The sequence below is a fragment of the Megascapheus bottae genome, chromosome 9 (genome assembly GCF_031878675.1).
Source record: "Megascapheus bottae isolate mThoBot1 chromosome 9, mThoBot2.hap1, whole genome shotgun sequence".
NCBI lineage: Eukaryota > Metazoa > Chordata > Mammalia > Rodentia > Geomyidae > Megascapheus > Megascapheus bottae.
The window spans coordinates 13548936-13573827 of NC_143517.1; the positions used below are offsets into that span (position 1 = coordinate 13548936).

Below are 24892 nucleotides of genomic sequence, written 5' to 3' on the forward strand. Positions count from 1 at the left end.
GAAAAGCTAGGGAAGGTGTAGGTTGAGAGAGATAGGTGAGAATATTGAAGGAAATGACATTGACAGAAACACATTGCTTCATTAAATAGGAACTCCTTTGTAAATCTACTTAAAGTTCATAAAATAAAATAAAAAGCTCCACAGGGTGCTACTTCATTGAATAATTTAATTTTAATAGACTTTAGTTTTTAAAGAAGTTTTAGATTCACAGCAAAATTGAGTACAAGGTACAAAAACAGTGTAAGGTTTGGGATCTAGCTCAGTGTCAGAGAGCTTAGACGTCATCTACAGCTAAAGGAAAAAGAGGAAGTCTCAACAGTAAGCAATCCTGGCTTATAATTAAAACCAGCAGCGTGAAGACTGACGTCTGTGTAATGAACAACTAGAGGTAGTACATTTCTCTAAAACTTTCTGAAAGGAAAACCAGAATTGGGGAGGGGAGAATGCCTTATGCATATTTTTAAATGAAAAAGGTTTCATTTACATAACAGTATTAATATATATAAATTATTTTATTGTGCAGCAACACAGAAAGCATTGATAGAGTTAACATGTTCAAAGGCACTCAGGCACAGTTCCAGTATAATAACCTAGACAACTGCACAGTTATTTACTTTGGCATCTTATAAAATCACCTTGACATTTCACATTGTTAGTTTTCTCTAAAGAACTGCTTTATTTTCTACAAATTTCAAAGACTCATCATAAAATGTATATTTAACAAATATATTCTAATTACTACTAATTAATTACTAATAAATTATACTTGAGAAATATTTTAAATGCTATTCTTTACTGTAACAAGCAATCCTTCAGAAGGTCATAAGAAAGTAAGGATTCTTTGTTGTGGTGGTGGTGGTAGTGGTGGTGGTGGTGGTGGTGGCAGCCATGGCGGTGGTGTGTGTGTGTGTGTGTGTGTGTGTGTGTGTATGCATGTACACATTCCAGTACTGGGGCTCGAACTCAGGACCTGGTGCCTGGTCCTTAGCTTTTCCCTCAAGGCTAGAACTCTTTCACTTGAGCCACAGCTCCACTTCTGACTTTTTGGTGGCTAATTGGAGGTAAGAGTTTCACAAATGGTTAGTTGGAGATAAGAGTCTCACATAGCCTATAATCCTAGCTACTCAGAAGGCTGAGACCTAGGGATCAAGGTTCAAAGCTAGCCAAGGTATGAAAGTCTGTGAGACTCTTATCTCCAATTAACCACTAGAAAACAAAGTGGCACTGTGGCTCCAAGTGATACAGCACTTGCTTTGAGCTAAGAGCTTAGGGACAGTGCCCAGGCCCTGAATTCAAGCCCCATGATCAACCAAAAATTAAGAGTCTCACAGACTTTCCTACCCCGGCTGACATCAAATGTCCAAATGGAGATCCTCAAATCTCAGCCACTGCGTAGTTAGGGTTATAGCTTAACAAGGTAAGGTATTTTAAATGAAGTGGAAACTGACAGAAATGTCCTTTAAGGAATAAGCCAGATGTGTTCTGCTGGGGCTACTCATTCTTTCATGTGTTTTTCCATTCTTCTTTTTATAAAAATTTAAATTATGTGATTTTATAAAGATTTCCATATTTTTTAGAAAGTGACATTATGTGTTTTAAAGTTATAATGTGAAGTTAACTTCCCCAAAATAAATTAAAATCATACACATTCTCTAAAGAACACTTAGCATTACTCTCAATTTTATGCTAAATATACAATATAGGTACAGAGAATCACATAGTAGCTCATCTGATTAGATGGATTTTCTCATAAAGAAAACACTTTGTGTGAAGAAAATTATCCTTGCACCAAGATACCATCGTGATTACTGCTGAAACCCAAACAGCGGAACAAATCTTCAACAAATTTTGTATCTCATGTACTGTGTTGCCATAGGTTAAATAAAATCATTACAATAGTTATTTTAAGTATAAAATGTTTTATACCACACACTGAAAGCAAGTGTTTAGTATGAGGAATGATATGATGTCTTTCTTGGTAAATGAAGTACTTTTTAACATAACTCTAGTATAAAGAACACATCCCAACTACTGATTTTTTTAAGTAAATAAGAATTGCAAAGGTTAGTTAGAATATTCTAACTAAAACCTAAATCATGTTATGAATACTCTGAAAAATATCAGATGTAATTGAGAACGATTCAGAAAATGTAACACTCCCTTTCCTTTATGTGGTTCTATTAATCATTCAATAAAAAATTCTCTGTGTAGAAGATAAGCAAATATTATTTCTCTACTATTCTATATAAGCATGATATGAATAACCACAAAAAGAAGTTCAAATTGTATTCTTGGTTTGTTTTTTTCAAAAAGCAAAACACTATCGAAAACTATCAACTGTACCAGAAGTATTTTAAGTTTTAACAATTATTTTATATATAATCATTTATATTAACATTACTACTTTCATAAAGACTTTCGGATGCTGTTTACAGTACAATGGCATAGAGGCTCTTAGATCAAAGAGGTTTCTTGTGCAAATGTACTAAGCATAGAACTTCCCTGAGATGAATTGGCTTGCTGGCCCACAAAAATAACTGTAAAACTCTGTTCAGATTTCAATCTGAATTAAAAATCTAATCTGACACTTACCCAAAATGAGTGTTAATACATTTTTCTATCATGAGTTGAAAATATAAGCATTTCTTTTCAGTGGACTGATTTACAATCAGAAAATTTGTTTAAAATGACACAAACAAGAATAGAAACATACAAAAAGATATACAAAGATACATATAAACAGCCTTAAAAAGTAATTAAGTAATTCTCCAAGTTTGAAGAGCCACTAACTCCTTTATGATTTTAAAATACACTTAACACTTAAGTAGTTCAAAAGCAGAAAAAAATGTATATTTAAAAAGTAAAAAGTTTGGGCTAGGAGATAGCCAATAGTAGAGTGCTCGCCTAGCACACACAAAGTACTGGGTTCAATTCCTCAGTACCACAATATACAGAAAAAACTGGAAGTGGCATTGTGGCTCAAGTGGCAGAGTACTAGCCTTGAGCAAAAAGTGTCACAGGACACTCAGTGCCCAGGCCCTGAGTTCAAGCCCAGGGACTGGCAAAAGAAAAAAGTAAAACGCTTTCCCAAATACCCATATGGCTTATGCAAAAGATTTGTTTTTCACATTGCTAAAGATCAGACAAACATTAATTAGAAGATCGTTCTTTCATTTATGTAACCAGATTGGATCTCACTCATGAATTTTTAATTTGGACATCATTCATTCACAGGAAAGAACTTGTCATTGACTAGTCTCAGAAATGCTGCTGAGATATTCTTCAGACTTCATGATAAAATTTGTCCACTCCTGACAAATATCCTCCATGGAGAATTCCTCACCACCATATTCCAGAGGAAGAATTTTGGGGAAATGCTGCAGTAAAGTTTGCTTGTAATTGTTCCCGTGCATGTGAATCTGAAATAATCAAAACGTTTTAGAAGATATGCTTCCCCAATTGCCTTTCATCATATTAGATACATTTCCAGTGGGGGAAAAATTGAGCCCATTTAGCAAGATAAGCTACTAACTCCCAGACTAGAAGGGTGTTTCATTGCATTCCTAAAATTTCTGCTTATGTTAACATTGTGCTGCTGGTTTCCTTAGATTGACCTTTTATTGTTGTTGTTGGGCCCATATTAGGGCTTGAACTCAGGGCGTGGACATTGTCCTTTAGCTTTTTCCCTCAAGGCTGATACTGTGTCTCTTGAGCCACAGCTTCCAGCTCTTTGCTCACTCATTGTAGATAAGAGTCTCATAGACTTTCCTGCCCCAGCTTGCTTGAACCATGATCTCAGATCTCAGCCTCTCATCTATAATTACAAGAATGAGCCACCTGAGTTTATCTTGGCATTCTTATAAATGCACACAGTTTATTAAAAAATAGCAAAATGTACTAACTGGTATTAATTCAAAGAGCCCATATTTAAGCCCATAATGAGATTTTTGAGGAATGATTTATATGGTTTAGCCAATGGATCCGCTTGGCTAGTGTATCAGGAAATTATGATTAGAGAATCTTAAAAATTTTTAAACTTATAGTTTAACTTTATAACTTGGCTATAGACTTTCCTTAAGAATAAAGTCATAGGAATCAAAATAAAGCCTTGCTAAAACAAACAAATAAATAAACAATTTTTTTCCATTTCTAGTAGAAAATGCTCATCTGAGCATTCAACAAGAATTCACTAAGGCCCTGGGATGTGCTGGGGCATGAAGGCTAAGGAACTCGGCATCTTCTACCTAGGAAAAGCTCACCATACCAAGCCTGAATTTTTCTGAAATGTTTGATACTAATCCTAGATTATTTTCTCAAGAAAGAGGGGAAATGAACACTTTTATCATGCTGCCAAAATGCTCAAAAGGAAAAAAAGAAAGGCTGGATATTCTTTTCACCCTTTTTTAATCCAAATCTGTTTCATGTCAGCTGCATTTCACTTAAGTTCTCAATTTTGAAATTTCTCTCTATATATCATCCTTTTCAATTAAATCCAAGACATTCTTGGGCTTTGTGGCTTTTTATTGTTTTAGAATATAACTCAAAATAAAAATGCATATTTTTGTTTTAAAGATTTAAACCCAAGCTTGCTACTTGTTTGCAATTGCACACACAAAAAAAAGAGTGAATAGTGTAGTCAGATGTTTTCTGGATATACTGAAGCCAAGGTGGGAAAGGGATCCAAAAATGTGACTTTTATTTTAAAAAAATCTAGAAGTTTGTCTTAAGTCTGAGAACAGTTGAACAGTTGGAATGCTGAAAAATACCAGAGAATATTTGTTTGCTCATTTGTTTTTGAAATTAATAAAGTAATGTGACTAGCAAATCTTAAAAAATATTCTAGAATGAAAAGTGATCAAAATTTTCCAGATTCAGAAGAGCATATGACTTAAGTTCTTCTTGAAGATGGGAACAGCACAGAATAACATATAAAGAAGCTCTAGGGTCTTAATTTTCTGATCATACCAGATATATTTTCTTAAGATAAAATAATATGGCTTATAAAATTCCAAATGTCTGATTGCAATCAGGTTACTGTTTGTATTTAATTAATTTTGTGATTGTTAATAGAAAAAGCCTTTAAAGACTATTTTTCATCAAGGCACAGTGGTACATGCCTATCCTATTAGCTATTTGGGAGACTGAAGCAGGAGGATCATGTGAGGCTAGGAGCTAGAAACCAGATGGATAGTACAGTCAGATCCTAAGTTAAAGGTTAACATTGTTTCTATAGAGATTAATATTGTGGAATATATCTTCTTCTTGAGAATATAGACTCTCTTTTCAATTTTTTAGGAATTCCAAAAGATATTAGATGTCTACCTGAGATTAAAAGCTCCATGGGATTGGTTTATTTTTAAAAAGACAAAATTTGCTTGTTTTAACTAGCATGATATTAATATTCATATAGCCCAAGTACTAAGCATTTCAGTTACACATTTCATTATGAAAAAATTTGTATTTTAATCTGCATAAGAACACATTTACATAATTAGAAATCAAATCAGGATTTAAAAAAAAATTCACGGGGCTGGGAGTTTGGCCTATGGTAGTGCTTGCCTAGCACACACGAAGACACAAGTTCGATTCCTCAGTAGCACATACATAGAAAAAAGCTAGAAATGGTGCTGAGGCTCAAGTGGTAGAGCTCTAGCCTTGAGAAAATCCAAGGACAGTGCTCAAGCCCTGACCTCAAGCCAGGGACTGGCAAATAAAATTCATAGGGAGAAATCTTGCTACCAACTCCAGCTTCGTGACTCCAGCCTACGCATCCTAATCTACCTCATTCTGTTCCCTATAGGTATCTTCCTGAATATAATTTCATGTGATTGTTATGCAACTATAGTCATATATTCGGCTTCTCTCTTTTTGGTAGAAAAGATTGCATAGAATCAACCCTTGCCTGTATGTTGCATATTTTATTTTGCAGACAGCCTGAAATCTTGTATGCTAGTGTGTGGATGAACCATAGTTTACTTAACTAGTCCTCTAATTGTGAGTAATTGGTAGTTTCCAATCATTGCCTGCAATAAATATTCTGTATACGTAATAATTTTGTGTACAGGTAAAACTACGCTCACGGAGTCTCCAAGGTACAGATTTTTATATCTATTACCACACTGCCCTCTACAGGCATTCCAGCCAGTAATACTTGAGAGGTTTAGATTCCCAATGTCTTCTAACCAACGTGCTTGATTTTTAAAATTACAACTAAGTCTTAGTTTATACAAGCAGCTGGCATATTAAAAATCAAAATAGTAGACAGATGATGTGAGTTTATGTTCATGTGGAAGATAATCAAGAAATACCTAAATGACAAAAGTTTGCAATGTTTAGTCTGGAGGATTGGTGACTTGAATATGTTTTACTTACCCGCTGCTTAATTTTTTCCGTCAGAAATGGTCTAATCATGGAAATGACAGCATGAAAAATTACTGGCTCATTTATAAAATGTATACCACGAACTTTCAGTGGAAAAGAATCCTTTTGAAAATAAAATAAACGTTTTAATAGGAAAACAAGCATTGCAATTACATTCCTTAAAACAACTTTCTTTTTTGGATAAATGTCACACCTAATTGTGACAATTTTATAATCATTCATCCCACCAATACAAAAGCCTGGCTTACCATTCACCACTACAAGTATAAGAAAAGATTTCTTGGTTTCTCTTATAGTTTGGACTAAGTATGTACATACATTCACTATTAAAAAAAAAAAATCTGTTCCCAACCATAAATAGCCACATGTAAGGAAACTATGATGAGTTTGAACATTTACTATTTTACATTTCTGTTTGAAAAATCAAATCTTAAAAATATAAAAACATGAAAAAAATAGATCCATACGCATGCACATGCTTTTGACATTGGTATGCATCCCCTTTTATTGCTTGTTCGGGGACTTAATTTTTTTTTTTTTTGCCAGTCCTGGGCTTGAGCTCAGGGCCTGAGCACTGTCCTTGGACTTTCTCAAGGCTAGAGCTCTACCTCTTGAGCCTCAGCACCACTTCTGGCTTTTTATCTATGTATGTGGTACCGAGGAATCGAACCCGGGTCTTCATGCATGCTAGGCGAGCACTTTAACCACTAGGCCAAACTCCTGGCCCCTGGGGACTTAATTTTGTCCAAACACTCTACTACTTAAGTCACACTGCAGTCTACTGGCATATGTCCTTTGCATCAAAGAAATTCAGGCCTTAAAAAGTTTAGGCAGACACTCCATCACTGAGCCATATCTCCAGTCCTTTAGAAAGTTTTAAAAGTTAATACTTAACAGAAAAAAAATCATATCAGCTAGGTGCCAGTGGAAGGTTGAGATTTGGAGGAACTAAATTTAAAGTCAACAGAAAAGTCTATAACATGCTTTCTACAAGAAACCAATAAAAAAAAAAAACAGGCTAGACACATGGCTCAAGTGGTATAGTTCTAGCTGTGAGCAAGAAAGCAGAGAGAGAACATAAAGCCCTGAGTTCAAGCCTCAGTAACAGTGCACACAGACACACACACACACCACAAATGATGTGATACAAAGCCCCAGTGTCCCATTCTAAAATCCTAACTGCTTAAGAGGCTGAAATCTAAGCATTGTAGTTAGAGGCCATTCCAAGCAAGAAAGTCTGTAGAACTCACATCTCCTTAAAAAAAAAAAAAATGGAGCTGTAGCTCAACCCAGGACTGGCACACAAAATTTTAAAGAAAAAAGATATGATGTAACAACTGTCTTTATGTGTATTGGTGCTTATAATTTGACATTCAGATGATCTTGTGTGCCTAGGCACTACTATGTTACCACGCTACCATCTTTTTGTTTGTTTGTTTGTTGGTTGGTTGGTTGGTTGGTTTTTGCCAGTCCTGGGCTTGAGCTCAGGGCCTGAGCACTGTCCTTGGACTTTCTCAAGGCTAGAGCTCTACCACTTGAGCCTCAGCACCACTTCTGGCTTTTTTCTATGTATGTGGTACTGAGGAATCGAACCCGGGTCTTCCTGCATGCTAGGCAAGCACTCTACCACTAGGCCAAACTCCCGGCCCAACTACCATCTTTTATTAATTTATAAAATGGGGACTCTAATAGTCATCTATCATGGGTAAGCACTTTAAAAAAAAAAAAAAACTTTCAAAGGCCTAAAACATTCTAAGCCTGAATTCCTTTGATGCAAAGGACACATGATAGTAGTCTGCAGTGTGACACAAGTAGTAGAGAATTTGAATTGAATTAAATCCCTAAAACAAGCAATAAAAGAGGATGTATACCAATGTCAAAAGCATGTGCATTTATATGGATGTATTTTTTTCATTTTTTTGATATTTTGACATTATTATTTTAGTGTATCATTTTTGTGCTTAACTAAGTTTGAGTATTATTTTTGTAGCTTGTTACTTTTCAGGTGGGGTACTGTGGTGTTTGAACTCAGACCTTGACCTTGCAAAACAAGCACTTCACCATTTAAGCCATACTCCCAACTCTTTTGCATTAGTTATTTTCCAGTAGGGTTTCACTTTTTGCCCATGGAGACCTAGCCCACAATCTTCCTATTGACATTTTTCTGCCTAGCTAGAATGACAGGTACGTAACACATCCAACATTCCACTGGTTGAGATGGGGTCTTAGGAACTTTTTCATCTGGGCTGATCTCAGAGATTCTTCTGAGCTCTCTTTCCTGAGTAGCTCAGATAACTGGTGTGATCTGCCACACCAGGCAGAAGTTCATTAATTTTCTAATCAATTAATTATGTTTCCTGTTAGCAATATTAAATTGTATGCATCGTTTCTGACACTATTTACATTTCTTCTTTGAATTTCTAATGCACTCACACATTTGTTTTTATTTATTTATTTATTTTTGTTGGTCATGGGACTTGAACTGTGGCGTGGGCGCTGTCCCTGAGCTCTTCAGCTCAAGGCTACCATCCTACCCCTTGAGTCACAACTCCACTTCTAGTGTTTTGTGGTTAATTGGAGATAAGAGTCTCATGATCTTTAGTGCCCGGGGCTGGCTTTGAACTGTGATCCTCAGATCTCAGTCTCCTGAGACCTAGATTACAGGCGTGAGCCACTGACCCTGCTGTACTCACACATTTAAAAAGCTATTTTTGAAAGCATTATAGCTAACAATTTTTAAAATATCAACTTACTGTAAGTACAGAAGCAATCTTCTTAGCCACAGATGGGGCAATTTGTAAAGCGTGAGAAATCTGCCAGCCTTCCAGATCAAATATAACCTTGACTCCATTCCGTTGAGTGTCTGGCTCCTGAACAATAAGCTCCGAAGTGATGAGGCTTACACGGAATACATCATAAGCTGTAAACACCTTTGGGTCCCAGTATGCTTTAAAAAGAAAAAAAAACACAGATCATATATCAGCATTGTGTACACAAGCAGAAAAGTGGCTTAGGGGAATTAATTCTTTCTAGATTTAAAGGATCAATAAAAACAAAAGCCTGTGCAAAGGATCATGAATTGAATAGTACATTGATTGGCTAGAGAATAACTTTCCAAGGCAAAGAACAAACTTTGAGAAGGACAGGAGGAAACCATGAATACAGGCTATATTTGATGACCAAGTGAACACTGCCTTCCCCTCCAAGAGAGGACTGTGCCTGGAGACTGGCTGTACCCCTGGCTATGCTTCACCTCCTACTGTGTAAGGGTTTGGGCTATGTGCAGTAGTGCTAGTCCTTTAGTAATCGTTGCATAGGAGACATACCGCAAAACTTCAAGCATTAAAAGCTTGGTTTCCAAAGCAGCAGGATTCCTGTGTGGGGCTTTTAGGAGATGATTGAATCATGAGAGCTCTGATCTCAACAGTGGATCGATCCATTGATGAATTCATAACTTAACAGGCTCATGAGAGGTGATGGAGACAAGGATTAGTTGAAGCAGATGAAGGAAATATGCCTTTAAATGGCACATTTTGTCCCTAGCTACTTTTTCTCACTCTTAAGCTCCCTTTCCCAGCTGCTATAAATAGCTTTCTTCCACTATACATTTGACAGCCATGGACTGAAACCATCCAAACCATGAATCAAAATAAATCTTTCTTCCTTTAAGTTGTCTTTTCTCACATATTTTTGTCATAGAATGGAAATGTGACTATTAGCACAACCGACAAAGGGGCTACAGGAAGTGTAGGAAGAGCAAGAAGACATTCTGGCCATTGTGACAGCTCTCAGAGACAGGTAGCACATACTAATCCTGTCCCTAAAGGCCTGACCAGGAAGTGAACCTTGGGAAAGGAGAGCTAGAAAAGCACCCAGGCAGCTGTACATGCTCCTAATTGCATATCCCACCATTTTCCCAGCACCCCTAGATAGCTATGATCTGGAAAAGGATAAGACCATATCTGAAAAATAAAACCTGAGGGTGTGGCTCGACTGGCTGAGAAATTACCTAGCAAACACAAAGTCTAGAGGTCAAACAATAAAACCACCAAAAAAACTGAGATAGAAAAGAGAATAAAAAGGGTGGGTAAAACGACAAATCAATCCTGGTGCCAATGGCACATGCCTGTAATCTTAGCTACTCAGGAGGCTGAAACCTGAGGATCACAATTCAAAGCCAGCCCAGGCACAAGGCCTTTATTACCAAAAAAACAGAAGAGGTGCTGTGGCTCAAAGTAGTAGAGCACTAGTTTTGAACTGAAGAGCTCAGGGATAGGGCCCACATTCAGAGTTCAAGCCCCACAACCAACAAAAACAAAACAGAACAACACCCTGCAAATCAGATGCAGAAGAGCAGAATACAGAGAATTATATGGATTCAGAACTTCAGAAATGGCTACTTCAAAACAAGAAATAGCTTCTTTGTATTAAAAGGACAAGTAAAATAGAACTCTGGTGATTCACCAGATTTGATGGAAAGGTCTCTGGGGATTACCTCAGGCCTTTTCATTGCAGATAGGAATTGCATCAGTCCAAAATGGACAGGGGAGGCACTGTAAGGAAGTATGGGCAGTGAGAAGACTAACTGAAGTTTCTCTGAAACACAAAAGGGGACATAGAGGTGGCTGTGTGGGAGTAAGGAGGATCCATCTGGCCCTTGGATTGTGACTTGTCATCAAAAGAAAAAGAAAGAAAAAAGCAAACCAAAGACAGAACAAGTATACAACCCAGAACTGAGTGTGGGCACATCTGCCAACAGGTGGCAACGAATTCCCTGACACCATGGATCTATGATGGAAAGGTAGGTTGAGGGGGTGGGGGAGGGTTGGCTCAAATCCGAGGTAGGCTATGTGCTCCTTTCTGTTCTAACATCTGGTACACTCTGTTACTTTTATTAATACATTGTCTAATCAATTGGGCACACAGAGCAAGTTGGCCTGCTCACTGCCCTTTGTTTATTGATTTCTGAGCGTTTCTTCAAAGGATGCATTCTGCCAGATACTTCCTTCAAGACAGGTGTCCATATATTGGATAAATGTTTTTCTTTGCAAACACTTTTGTTCCCAAAGGACTCACTTTCCCAACTTTTGTTTTTGTTTTTCCCCTAAAATTAAGTTTTTAAGATATCCTTGCTCAGTGCCCAGAGCACATTCCTGATTTGGACACAGACAAGGGCAGAAGAAGAAAGTTGCTATTCCTGCTCCTCCTCTTCTTCTTCCTTTTCTCCTCCTCCTCCCCTCCTCCTCTTCTTCATGTTTCAGTTTAATGAGGAAGTATAAGGTTTAAAGTAAGGAATATGGTGCTTTTTAAAAAAATATTGTAATGGTGATGTACACAAGTGCTGCAGTTACATAAGTCATGTAATGAGTACATTTCTTTTTGAACTGTGTCACCCCTCCCTCATTTTCTCCAAGTTTTTCCCCTCCCAATCCCCTACCTATACTACTTATGGGCAAGTTTTACAGTTCATTTCCAACAGGTGATGCTTTTGCTGGTGTGTGTGTGTGTGTGTGTGTGTGTGTGTGTGTGTGTGTGTGTCTGTGTGTGTGTGTGTGTGTCTGTGTGTCTGTGTTGGTCCTAGGGTTTGAATTCAAGACCTGGGTACTGCCCTGAATTTTTTGTTTTTACTCAAGGCTAGTGCTCTATCAAGGAAGATAATTAGAGCTACGAGTCATGAATTTTCCTGCCTGAGGTAGCTTCTAATGTCAGTTCTCAGACCTTAGCTTCCTGAAGTAGCTAGAATCACAAGAGTGAGCCACCAACATCTGGCAATGTTTATATGCTTTCCATCAAGCTCTTTAATATAGTTTGTCTGTACATTCCTGGCTGCTGTGTCTCATGCCTCCTTCTTCCTGATCTATTCTACCTCCATTCTACCTTAAGTTGCCTGCCCTGCCAGCATGGAGGGAGAAGATAAGATCTACGCTACATGGTTAGTGTCTTCACTAAGGTTCTACTAAAAAATTACAATTCCTTATTTGGTTACTTTTTTTACTCTAAAAAACTCTTCTAAATATTTTTTTCATCCTAGAATAATTTAACACAACAAACAGCTGACATACCATTTAACTTTTTGTCCTAATCCTCATTAAACCTCCATGTTGCCTTGATTTTAAGATCTCTTTGAGTTAACACATGGTTTAAGCTAGTATTCTATAACCAACTCAGGCCACAAATAGAACAGTTCATTTACAGTTAAGGCATTTGTGATCAAAACAGCACATTTGCTTTCTCATCATCATAATGCTGTTTTAATTTCTTGTTTTGTCTCAGGTAGTTTATAAACAAACTACAGGAGTGAGGAGAAGAACACAAGATGAGAGTAAACAGACCTGTTCTTCGAGTGGTAGAAAGTCAGCCTTGAGCTAAAGTGTCAAGTAAGAGTATAAGGCTCTGCATTCAAGCCCTACAATGAACCCTCACTTTAAAAAAAAAGGAAAATAAGATAAAAGAAAACAGAGATGGCTGATAAAATAAAATATAAGGCACCTGGTTACAGTTGAATTTCAGATAAATAGGACATTTTAACATATATATTCTATATACATAGGTATGTTCACACATATTAATATATATGTTTATATATTATGTTTATACTAAAAAATAGCACTCTAGACCATGGATATGTGTGTGTATGTGTGTGTGTATGCATATATATATTCTTTTTTTCCATCCCTGGGGCTTGAACTTAGAACCTGGACACTGTCCTTGGGCTTTTTCAAGGCTAGAGCTCAACCACTTGAGCTGCAACACCACTTCTGCTTTTTTCTGTGTATGTGGTACCAAGGATTCAAACCCAGGGATTTGTACACGCTATGTATTCTACACTCCCAGCCCTATTGTTATATTCTTATTTGTAGTAGCCTGAGCAGAGGAGAAACCAATCTATAGAAAATACTCAAAACACGTCATAATAACAGGGAAAAGCAAGCCAGGCACTGGTGGCTTATACCTGTAGTCCTAGCTATGTAGGAAGAAGAGATCTGAGGATTTTTGTCCATAGCCAGCCCAGGCAGGAAAGTCCTGACACTCTCATCTCCAATTAACACCAGAAACCAGAACAGAACCCTAGCTTTGAGCAAAAAAGCCAGAGACAGTACCCAGGCCCTGAGTTCAAGCCTCATGAGATAAACAAAAACTAAAATTAAAACAACAAAAAAAAAAACAGAGAAAAGGGGGAAAGCAGTAAAAAGAAAAAGAAGCTAATGGGACAGGATGTCTGCACCACTATTTAGATGTCATTTAGCATTATTTACACACTCATTCCATAAATGTTTCATGGGAATTTTTCACACACTAGACTCTCTTCTCAGTGCTCCAGGTATATCACCAAGTATAACAGACAAAATTCTGGGATTTCCTGGGCTTTGTATTATTGGTCATTCAGAATGAATTTTTTCATATATTTTTATTGTAATTAATAGAAGGGTTACATTATATTCACCAGACAGAAGGTACATTTCTTCACAAATATTGAGATACCCTTTCTCATGTCATGGTCCCCATTTCCCCAGTTTCTTACTACACATTTTTAAAACCCTTCATCTTGATCTTTCTTTTTTTTTTTACTTTTTTTACTTCCTCCACTTTGTAAAGTTGACTGTGTGGGAAAATGGAAGTAAGATTGTCACATGTTTCTGTTCAAATCTTTCAACTACTAAAATTTTGTTATAGTTGAGGATTGTTAAAACCAAAATCAAAACTAATTTAATCTGAAAGACAAATAAAACATGAATTCTTAACAATAGTTTCATTGAAGCTTTCTATATGGCAACCACAAAAAAGAAAACTTAGAAGGAAAGAGGAAGAGGAACAGGTGGGAAAGGAAGATGAGCTGTATATGACTCACCGATTCGATAAATAAGAACTTTACTGCCTGTGACGTCCCTGGATTTCAGAACTCCATGATAGCCAGCCTTCAGAAGACCAAGAATACTTCTGGGGTGAAGATCAGCACTTATTTCTGGACATTCTGCTCTCCATTTATAATAGTTTTGTAGTAACTGAAAACAATTAAATTACCCATAAACAACATACATTGTATGGTTTTTGTTTTGTTTTGTTTTTGTAACAGCAGTAGAAGTCAGAGTCATGGCTCAGTAGTACCTTGCCAGCCTAACAAGGACACACACACACACACACACACACACACACACACACACACGTGCACACACACACGTGCACACACACATGCACATGAAATTATTGACAGGAAACATTAGCTCATGCCAATGTTCTAGCCACTAAGGAGGCTGAAATCTGAGGATTACAGTTCAAAGCTAGCCCCTGCAGGCAAGTCCATGAGATCGATCTTCAATTAACCACCAAAACCAGAAGTGGAGCTGAGCTGTGGCTTAAGTGGTAGAGGCCTAGGCACTAGTTGAGCATAAAAGCTCAGGACCAGCGTCCAAACCCTGAGTTCAAACCCTAGAACTGGCGCACATGCATGCATGTGCACACACACACACACACACACACACACACAAACACACAGCAATAAGAATGCCCTGACATTGTATATGAACCTTACCATCCATTGTCAGGATTTTGAATAGCTTTATAGCTATAAAACCTGAAGTTCAGGTTTGAGTAATTTTCAGTTGACACTTACAGTAGATAGTCTTTACAATCACCAATAAGTCCTCCCCATCCTAAGGTTCATACGCATTCCTTCCAGCAACGAGTGCGGATATACTTTATCCAAACACTTGAAGGTAGACTAGCCTTACAATTTGCTGTAATTAATAGATATGTAGTGGAAATGGCATTACATCAGACTTTTTTTATTATCTGGAAATGTATAGAGGGGTTACAGTTACATTCGCCAGGTAGTAGGTGCATTACTTCTCAAACATTGATATCCCTTCTCATGTTTTTGTCCCCATTTCCCTCACCCCACTCCCTCCCAACCATCTTGTTTTCCCCCCTTCTGTTTCCTATTTCAAATAAACAAAAGTATATGCAATATACCAAATAACAAAGTCAGATACAGTAACAATATGAGCTTAACCATAAGGGCAAAAATAGAGATGAGAAATAACATAGTACATTAAGAAGAACTTTTAAGGGGGAATAAAACAAATCTGAGCTGGACCAGTGTCTTACATCTGTATCCTCGCTACTCAGGATGCTGAGATCTCAGGATCTCAATTCAAAGCCAGCCCAGGCAGGACACTCTGTGAGTCTCTTATCTCCAATTTAACCATACAAAAGCCAAAAGTGGTGATATGGCTCAAGAGGGAAAGAACTAGCCTTGAACAAAAGAGCTCTGGGATGCTCTAAGTTCAAGCCCCAAGACTGGCATACACACAAAAAAAATAAAGAAACATTAGGAACTTTGATTTGAGGATCCAGACACCTGTAAGGTTCCTAAGTGGTAACTAGCCATATGGAGAGACATAGATTCCTTCTCTCGAGAAGATGTTATCCTGATAGCGTGTTTTATCCAGCTTCCCATCTAATGCCACTCTGGAATCCAAAAGACATCCTTACCCAAAGAAACATAGGATCCATGGTTTCCCTCATTTGTAATCATTAGTATACATCTACGATTTTCCTAGCAGATGATCATAATAGCTCAAAAGCTAGGTACATATGGCCATGAGACTAAACAAAATGAACTCCAGGAGATGGAAACAAGAGGTTTATCTTTGTGACTGTTGTTCTTAATGTACTATGTGAAGTTATTTCTTTTTTTCCCCTTATAGTTTATTTCATGTTGTTACTGTATTTGAGTATGGTACCTGGTATATTGTATATATGTTTACTTGCTTATTTGAAAGAGGGAAGGGAAAGGGAAAAACAAGATATTTGGTAAGGGGTGGGGGGAGTGAAAGTGGGCAATAAACATAGGAAGGGGTATCAATGTTCAAGAAGTAATTTACCCACTACCTGATGAATGTAACTGTAACCCCTCTATACATAATCCAGACAATAAAATACAATTTAAAATAAAAAAGACATTCTTTCCACTGAGCCTTGCCCAAGTGGAGAACATAAGCTACAAAGCTGTGTTTCAACCAGTAAGTTCCTTAGCAAATGATAACCAGAACACTACCTTTAGTAATACTTTTAGTATGTTTTGAAACATACCAGAATAATAATCAATCAAATTAATTAGGAGAACCAAAGGAACAATATACCCAAATAATACATGTAAGAAGAACAAAAGAATCCCATTTCCTGGGGACTTGTTGGTGGTTGTATGTAAAAAATAGTTCATCTACATGATATTATATTTTAATTTTTCTTCCAAGTGTTGACCTTCTCATTTTCTTAAAATGCCTATATGCTTTTGGGATCCATTAATCATGTGGAGATAGCTCAGAAAAAAGGAAAAGGCAGATTTTCTATTTGAAAGTTGTTACAATAAACATTGTCTCTATAATTCACAAACACAGTAGTAATAATAATCTAGAGGAGAAATTACAAATGTTCCAAGGGTGAAATTCTGGAAAATGTCATTAACATATGAGAGAAGCAAAGCTGTGGTGTACAAAGAGGTGGACAGAGTCATCTGTGTTATTCTGTTCTCTGTCTCTCTCAATCTCTGTCTCTCTCTGTCTCTCTCTGTCTCTGTCTCTGTCTCTCTCTCTCTCTGTTTTGTATCCCTCTCTCTGTTTTTTTCTCTTCAGCTAATTAATTCTTCTTTAAAAAATAACACTGCTGCTTTAAGTTAAACACAACTGAAAAGTAAGAAAAGGGGGTGGGGGGGAGCCAGTCAATTTGCCAATAGAGAAATAATTAGTGACCTAAATAGCCATTTCCAAAGGCAGCCAGAACAACCAGTGTATTGTAGGTTCTGGCTTCTTTAAAACAAATTGCCATCCTTCTCCTGTCCTAAGAGGTATCTGAACATCCAAAGTCCTTTACAACACTCACTGACTTTTGCTCTCCATAATGTCTCAGACATAAAAGGATGCCTGACATTTTGTTTCAAGCAAAATATTGGAAACAGCCTATGAGTAACTGTGTGTGTACAAGAACTGGTTTTGCTTGCCTGGGGGATGATCATGGCTTCACTAGACAGGATATTTTAGGTAATAAAAGCAGGATATTTAGATCACTTCTCTCCCCCAGCAGGCAGATGTGTATGGAATGAGAGATTGCATCCGTGTATGTATAATCCAGTTGGCTCTACACACTTAAAAAAAAGATAAAGGTGCACAAATTGCTTTCACGCTTCTAACATCTAACTTTCCAATGGGAATGGTCTAAACCAAGATCAAGATTGAGAGTTACTTTTCCACTGATAAATAAATTCACAGGTCCCTATGTTGAAAATGTATTACATAAATGAATAAAATAAACTGCTAGTGACAAATGTTCAGTCAAACCACCTTTCCTCTACCACAATGAAAATAGGATGGAAAATGAATATCCATTAGAAAAGTGCACCTGTTTTGCACAAAATACTTAAAATATTTTTATAAGTTTTAACTATACTCTGAATAAGTTTCTTTTTCCATTTTCCTTTTTTTAAGAAAATCACTGCTCTACATAACTTTTATGGGCCTTCATAGTTCAATTTCCTCTCACAACTACTCTGAAACTAGCTATTTTTACCCCACTCTATAGACAAGAAAAGTAGAGCTACTCTTTGTTTGCTTCTAAACACCAATACCAGGGTTAGGTTAACTATCTACTCTCTTAGTATTTACAATAGATATTAAATCTCAATGTGAGTTTTGAAGGGATTGAGTCATATTCAAACCACACCAATATAAAACAAAACTAAAAGAAAGTAGACTATTGGCTCATAGAATGCATAGAGCAGACAGGGGAGCTGATGGAGGAGCTGGTTTCACATGAAGGGGTCTATGAAATGTACAGGCATGACAAACCTCCTCAGGTCCTCCCAAGCTCAAGTCCCCGCTCCTGCACTGAATATGAGGGGTTTTCTTTCCCAACAAATGACTTCTTATTTCCCAGTTTCTTCTACAATGAGTAATAATGACAAAACTCATTTAAAGGGTGGGGTCATGGCTCATGTGGTAGAGCACCATCAGCTAAAGTCCTGAGTTCAAGCCCTGGTACCATCACAAGACAAAACAAAACAAAAATTCATACATACACTGTGTGTAAATGTGCTCTGAACTCCATAAGTACATTAGATATTAGAATTGAAAAACCTTATTAATTCACTATTGTTCCAATATAAATTAAAACCCCTTTGCACAATGACCTAATTACAAATACTAGAATAATGAGACATTTCATTATACCTGAGATTTCTTCTAACAAAACCTAATGGGATATATATATATATATAAAATAGTGGAGCTATAATTAACTGTAGAGAAAAATAAAATAACCATTTCACATATTTTCTCTTTGCAATCTACTTTAAAATTGGCAAAAATAACAAGACAAAGAAAGTAGAGGCAGAATCTTGGTTTCCAGCCAATGAATTGAGTCTTGATCCTGCTAGCCAATTCCTCAAGGGACTGTATGACACAAGGAAGAGTATAAAAAAACACATATTGTACACAATGGAATTCTATGCTGCTGTCAGAAAGAATGACATCACCCCATTTGTTAGGAAATGGAAAGACTTAGAAAAAATCATATTAAGTGAAGTAAGCCAGACTCAAAGGAAGATAGGCTCATTGGTTTCCCTCATTTGTCATAATCAGTAGAAACTTTGGTCTCTCCTAGCAGAGATTTGCAATAGAGCAAAACCTAGATACATAAGGCCATATAGTATGACGCTAAATGAAAGGACCTCTAGGATATAGAAACAAAAGCCATATAATGAGTGATTGTTGTCCTTAATGTACTATGATATCTCTCATCTCTTTTGCTATCCCTTGATTATCTCATATTGTTACAGTATCTTACTTTGTTATCTGATATATTGGATATATTTGTATTTAGTTATTTGAAATTGGATAGGGAAGGGGGGAAAACAAGATGAGGGGTGGGGGTGAGGGGAAGGAAATAGGGACCAAGACATGTGAAAGGGTATTAATGTATGTGAATTAATGCACCTTCTATTTGGCAAATATAATGTAACCTTTCTGTTAATTACAAGAAAAAATATATGAGAAAAAACACATATTATAACGGAATCTTTAGTAAATTTTATTAAACCTTTACCCATCAGTATTTAAAGAGCAGCTCACATGAAATTAGCAAATCATTTTTATTATTTGTTATTCACACACATATATGTGTTTATTAGTTTATGTGTGTGTGTGTTTATGCCTTACTTAAATTACTCATAGTCCTGGAGGCATGGTTCAAATAGTAGAGCACTTGACTAGTGAGCATGTAGCTCTGAGTTCAAACCTTTATGCTGAAGAATCAACCAACCATCCCTCCAAAATCTCTGCCTTTTTTATAGTGACATAGGGGTTAGGAAAAGAGTTAGGAAACCTGACAACTGAGAACAATGATTCAAATGTTAGTAGGAAAATTAGATCCTGGTCAAAATGGCTCAGGACAGTTAGCTATGTCCTATTAAACCACAGCTTATGATGGATGAAAAGTCGCAGCAACCATGACTACCAGGGCCGATTAACACATAACAGTTAATATTGCTATAGCTGTTGTCCCACTCTTAGATCTGCCATCTTTATCTTCCACTGGCATAGAATACATTGTGTAAACAAGAGGTTTCATCACAACATTTCCATGTCTGCCTCTTTGGAGCATCTGGTCAGTGGCCTCCATATTGGATGCGTAGGAAAAGTTAATAACATATAATAACCCCATCTCTAGGAATTCATGCTACGCAACCAATTTCCCAGGAAAATCCTTTTCTTCTCCCAGAAAGACCTCTCCAATGTCCTTGAACCTGGATAGAAGTTTTAGATCTTCAGACCCTCTAGGCAGCTGATTATTTTTTGGCCTGCTCATTCCCCCATCTCACCTTAAGACAGTTATTTCAGCCTTCTTTTGCCTTAATGAACCTGCTCCCATTAAGTCTCCTGTGTCTGTCCTGAAATCCCTCCCCCACACAACCAAGATCCTTCTGGCCCTGACCTGTTAACCTACTCCTGGCGACAACTGGACCTGAGATTGCATTGTATTATATTTAGTAACTGCGGAGTATTTATTTATTTATTTATTATTTCTACTGTTGGGACACTTGCTCAATACATTAAAAGGAAAAATAAATAAATAAATACAAATAAAAAGGTAAAGTAAAGCTACATTCTTTTTTTTTTTCCAGTTGTGGGGCTTGGACTCTGGGCCTGCGCACTGTCCCTGAGCTCTTCAGCTCAAGGCTACTACCTTACCCCCTGAGCCACAGCACCACTTCTGGTTTTCTGGTGGTTAATTGAAGATAAGAATCTCATGGACTTTAGTGCTCAGGCTGGCTTTGAACCTCAATCTTCAGATCTCAGCCTCCTGAGTAACTAAGATTACAGGTGTAAGTCACTGCACCCAGCTAGCAAAGCTATATTCTTATTTTACTTCCCACATCAAAATAAATCTCATAAAAGCAGAAAGCCATTTTTAGAGAATATTTTGAATAGAAAACTTATAAAACCTAAAACTGAAGCTGGACAGGATGCCTGTAATTCTAGCTACTCTGGAGGCTGAGATCTGAGGATCGCAATTCAAAGGCAGCCAGGGCACTAAAATTCATCTCCAATTAACCACTAGAAAACCAAAAGTGGCACTATGGCTCAAGGGAAGGGCAGTAGCCTTGACTTGAAGAGCTCAGGGACAACGCCTCATTTGTAATAATTACTGTATGTCTGGGATAGTCATGCAGAGGATCACAATAGCTCAATAGCTATGTACATATTATCATAGAAAATGATGCTCTTATATATATGCTTATCTGGTTTGGGGAAGGAAAGGAGAAGAAAATGGTGAAACAAGGATAAAGAGAGAACCAATACAACATCAATACTCATAAGACACTAGGTTGGAAATGAACCTTACAACTTTGGGTGGGGAGAGTCATGGGGAGAGATAGTGAGAGAAAAATGGAGTGGGTAGCAATGTTCAACAAAACTGGGGCTAGTGGTTATACTTCAGTAGAAGGGAAGATGCTTAGCATGTATGAGGACCTGGGTTCAACCTCTCGACAAAAATATTAATATATATATACAGAGATATACATACACATATATTTCAAACTAATCAGAGAACATTTTTGAATCTTCTTTCAGAAAGCAAATTGTAGAAATACTTTCAAGCAACAGGCAAGAGGCAACAAACTAGGACAAAGATCTATTTCCTTTGACATAGTTAGGCATTTTATGAATGAAAACATAAAAATGAACAAGTAGCCAGGCACTGGTTGTTCACATCTGTGACCCTAGCTACCTGGGCAGATGAGATCTGATGGTCATAGTTGAAAGCCAATCAAGAAGATTTCAAAAGAAGTCCATGAGACTCTAGCATCCAATTAATTGGCAAAAAGCCAGAAACAGAAGTGTAACTCTTGTAGTAACATGCCAGTTTTGAGCAAAAATCGAAGAAAGAACACAAGGCCCTGAATTCAAGCCTCAGTATCAACACACACACACACACACACACACACACACACACACACACACAATGAACAAGTAATCAAAACAATTAACTCAATATTTAGATACTTAAGAGATGGTTAACATCACTTGGAACTAAACAAATGAACATCATGTTAAAAGAAAAGACTTTCTCACCTAGCAAATTGTCACAAAAATTATATTTCCTAAAAGGAAGAACAAGACTTTTTATACACGTTTTTATCAGGGAAAAGAGGAATGTGGACTCTGGAAGATAGTTCTCTGTCTTTCTCAGAACTTTGCCCAGTAATTCTGCAAGTTGAATTTATCCAGTAAGTCTGTATCCTTACTGATTGGTCAAGATAATGTATGAAAACATTCTAGAATGCTGTCCCAAATGGAAGAAACCATAGACTCATTGTTCACTGGATTGTCTGTACTGCTGGACAAAGAATAGGTGTCTAAAAATAAAATGAAATACATATCATACAAGTACCACCAGCATCCACAGGCAGTAATCCAAAAGTAGGATTGCTTAGATACCTTTAATGTGCTTATTTTTTTTGCCAGTCCTGGTCTTAAGCTCAGGGCCTGAGCACTGCCCTGGAACTTTCTCAAGGCTAGAGCTCTACCACTTGAGCCTCAGCACCATTTTCGGCTTTTTTCTATGTATGTGGTACCGAGGAATCCAACCCGGGTCTTGGTGCATGCTAGGCAAGCACTCTATCACCAAACACCCGACCCTAATGTGCTTATTTTATGGAATAATAGCTGCCCAATAAAATTAAGATTTATACAGACATATTCATATGAGATGATCTGTACTTCAAATCACATAATCAAGATATAAAAACCACAGGTACACCTGCTCCTGTGAAAATAGGCCAGGTTTGGAAAGGTACATAAATAAATCAGAATCACGTCTCTGCAACCTGACTGATGTCATCCCAGGTTTGGAAGTGAGAATGTTTTTCCTGTTAGAACACTCCTTTTGAAAACTTACTTGGTGGAATCTTATTTGCACATACAGCTAATACATGCTGATGCAAAAAAAATCGAACAGAATGTTTGGACTTTTTCCTCTTTTGTATTCCGTTCATTGTTTTTAGCATATGCATTTTATTTTAATTTAAAATTTCGCTTTAACAAAACTGACTTTTAACAAAACGGGACTTTTCTCTTGGCAGGTGGACTAGATGCGGTACAATGTTTACACGGCCTGGGTGCATCCTGCTGTAACTGTTCCAGGTCATCGTCCAGGCCTCGAAAACAATCGATAAAGGTAAGCGATCTCGCCATTATTTCACAAGTAAGGACACTGAACCCCCAAGTGACAAACTCAAGGTCGCATTTGAGATTTCTGTTTTTCATCCCCCTCCTTCCCTTCTCCAAAGCCCCCATTTCTCTCCACTCGCTGAAGCACACCTGGAAACAGGTGTGTGTCTGATCTTTGAATTCTCAGGATTCCCTGAGCTGCTGGTACGACTTCCCTTTGAAGTAGTTCTGTTAAAAAGACCTAGTTTTGTCACGCTTGACCTCGGAGATTCAGCATTTTTCTCCCCCAAATTCCACCGCAGGACGGGCGACTGACTCTCCAGGTCTCCTATCCGGGAGGAACTGGCAGGAGGACGCGCGAGGGCAAACCTGCGGTTCTCTGCCCGCATCTGGGTGGCATGCCGTGTCCCCGCGCAGCCCCGCGCACCCGTCCCCGGCTTCTGGTCCCCAGGCCTCCGTGCCATCGCCGCGCCGGGCTCGTGCTTACCCTCCAGGCCAAGTCCAGGTCGAAATCCCGGGCGCGCAGGAACCGCAGCAGGAAGGCGTCGGGGAAGGGCAACGAGGAGAACGCGGCTCCCGCCTCCCGGGCCCGGCGCCGCAGCTCCTGCAAGCCAGGCTGCAGCAGCGGCGAGTGATCCGGTAGCGCGTTGAGCTGCTGCCCCGCGGCTGTTCCCGGCCTCATCTCTGCCATCCCCGCCGCGCCACCGCCGATGCCAGGCCAGTGGGGAAAAGCGCGGGCCAGGCGCCATCCTCCGCCCCTACCGAGTGGCCGCCGGCCAGCGCACACCCACCTGGGGCTCAGCACACCCAGCGGCGTGTGGGAAGGCCAGGACTGCCTCTTAAAGGAGACCCGCGTGGGGTCCCCGTGCGTGCTAAACCCAGCTTCTGTCGTTTCCAGCGATCATCCAAACGCGCCCCCATGGGAAGGCCATTGGTGTTCAGCAGGAAGCGCGCAGGATGTCAAAAAGTTACTTGGGACCTTTCCTCTTCTCCCCTCACCCCTCCTTGTTCCTTCCCTTCTCTTGTTCCTTTTCCTTCCTACCCCTTCTTAGAATCTTGGATCTGGAAACAGCCTTAGGATGGGGTTTGGTCCTGTGGCAGACGAAGGAGGAGCCCTCATTCTGAACCTACTTGTTCTAGCGTGCAATTCCACAAAAACACCTAAAGGCCTCCCTGCCCCTCCCCTTCATTCCCTCCCCTGCTCCCCCATACAGAAAAATGCTTCCCAGGTGCTTGGCACTGGCTCTGTTAGTATCGTATGCAAATCAATGGCTAGTGAGTGCAATAACTATCTATGGGCACTAAATATCTCAAACATTTGTGTAATACTCCACCCCCACAGAACTTCAAGCACCTGTAGTGTTTGATGAAACGTCAAACTCATGATGAATATGAGAAAGGGAAACAATGGAGAAATGTGACAGGTGATTAAATGGGTCATTGCTTGATTTCCCTCCATTAAAACGATACCACAATCATCCTATTTCCCCAATGGAAAGTTAGTGAAACTGTTATTAAACAGGCTTTATGTGCCAGGTAGATCCTGGGTTTGCAAGTAAAAACCCAATCCTTTCCTATAAGGTGCTGAGTTTCGATTTCATTCATTAAAGAAAGAGTTATTAAGTGGTTTTTGTGTCTTCCAGAGTTTGCTTCTTGGGCTGACTTTGAACCCTGATCTTCAACTCTGAACCTCCTGAGTAGCTAGGAATGTAGGCATGAGCCACCAATACCCAGTTTAGTTTTAATGATGGCGTGTGTGTGTGTGTGTGTGTGTGTGTGTGTGT

The 24892-nt window shown here is 38.4% G+C and overlaps 1 protein-coding gene across 2 annotated transcripts; it reads right to left on the bottom strand.

The window, feature by feature from the left end:
- Positions 1–903: 903 nt before the first annotated feature.
- Ttpa (alpha tocopherol transfer protein) lies at positions 904–23799 on the bottom strand. Of its 2 annotated transcripts, XM_090338875.1 has the most exons (5): positions 23596–23799; positions 14231–14384; positions 9135–9328; positions 6373–6483; positions 904–3419 (listed from the first exon to the last, which is right to left on the bottom strand). In XM_090338875.1, exons 1-5 carry the CDS (start codon positions 23797–23799, stop codon positions 3246–3248), a joined length of 837 nt encoding a protein of 278 aa, XP_090195001.1. In that variant the 3' UTR covers positions 904–3245. The 2 variants fall into 2 exon arrangements, with proteins under 2 accessions (XP_090195001.1, XP_090195002.1); XM_090338876.1 differs by lacking the exons at positions 6373–6483; positions 9135–9328 and having other exon boundaries at positions 3253–3419.
- Between the last annotated feature and the right edge of the window lie 1093 nt (positions 23800–24892).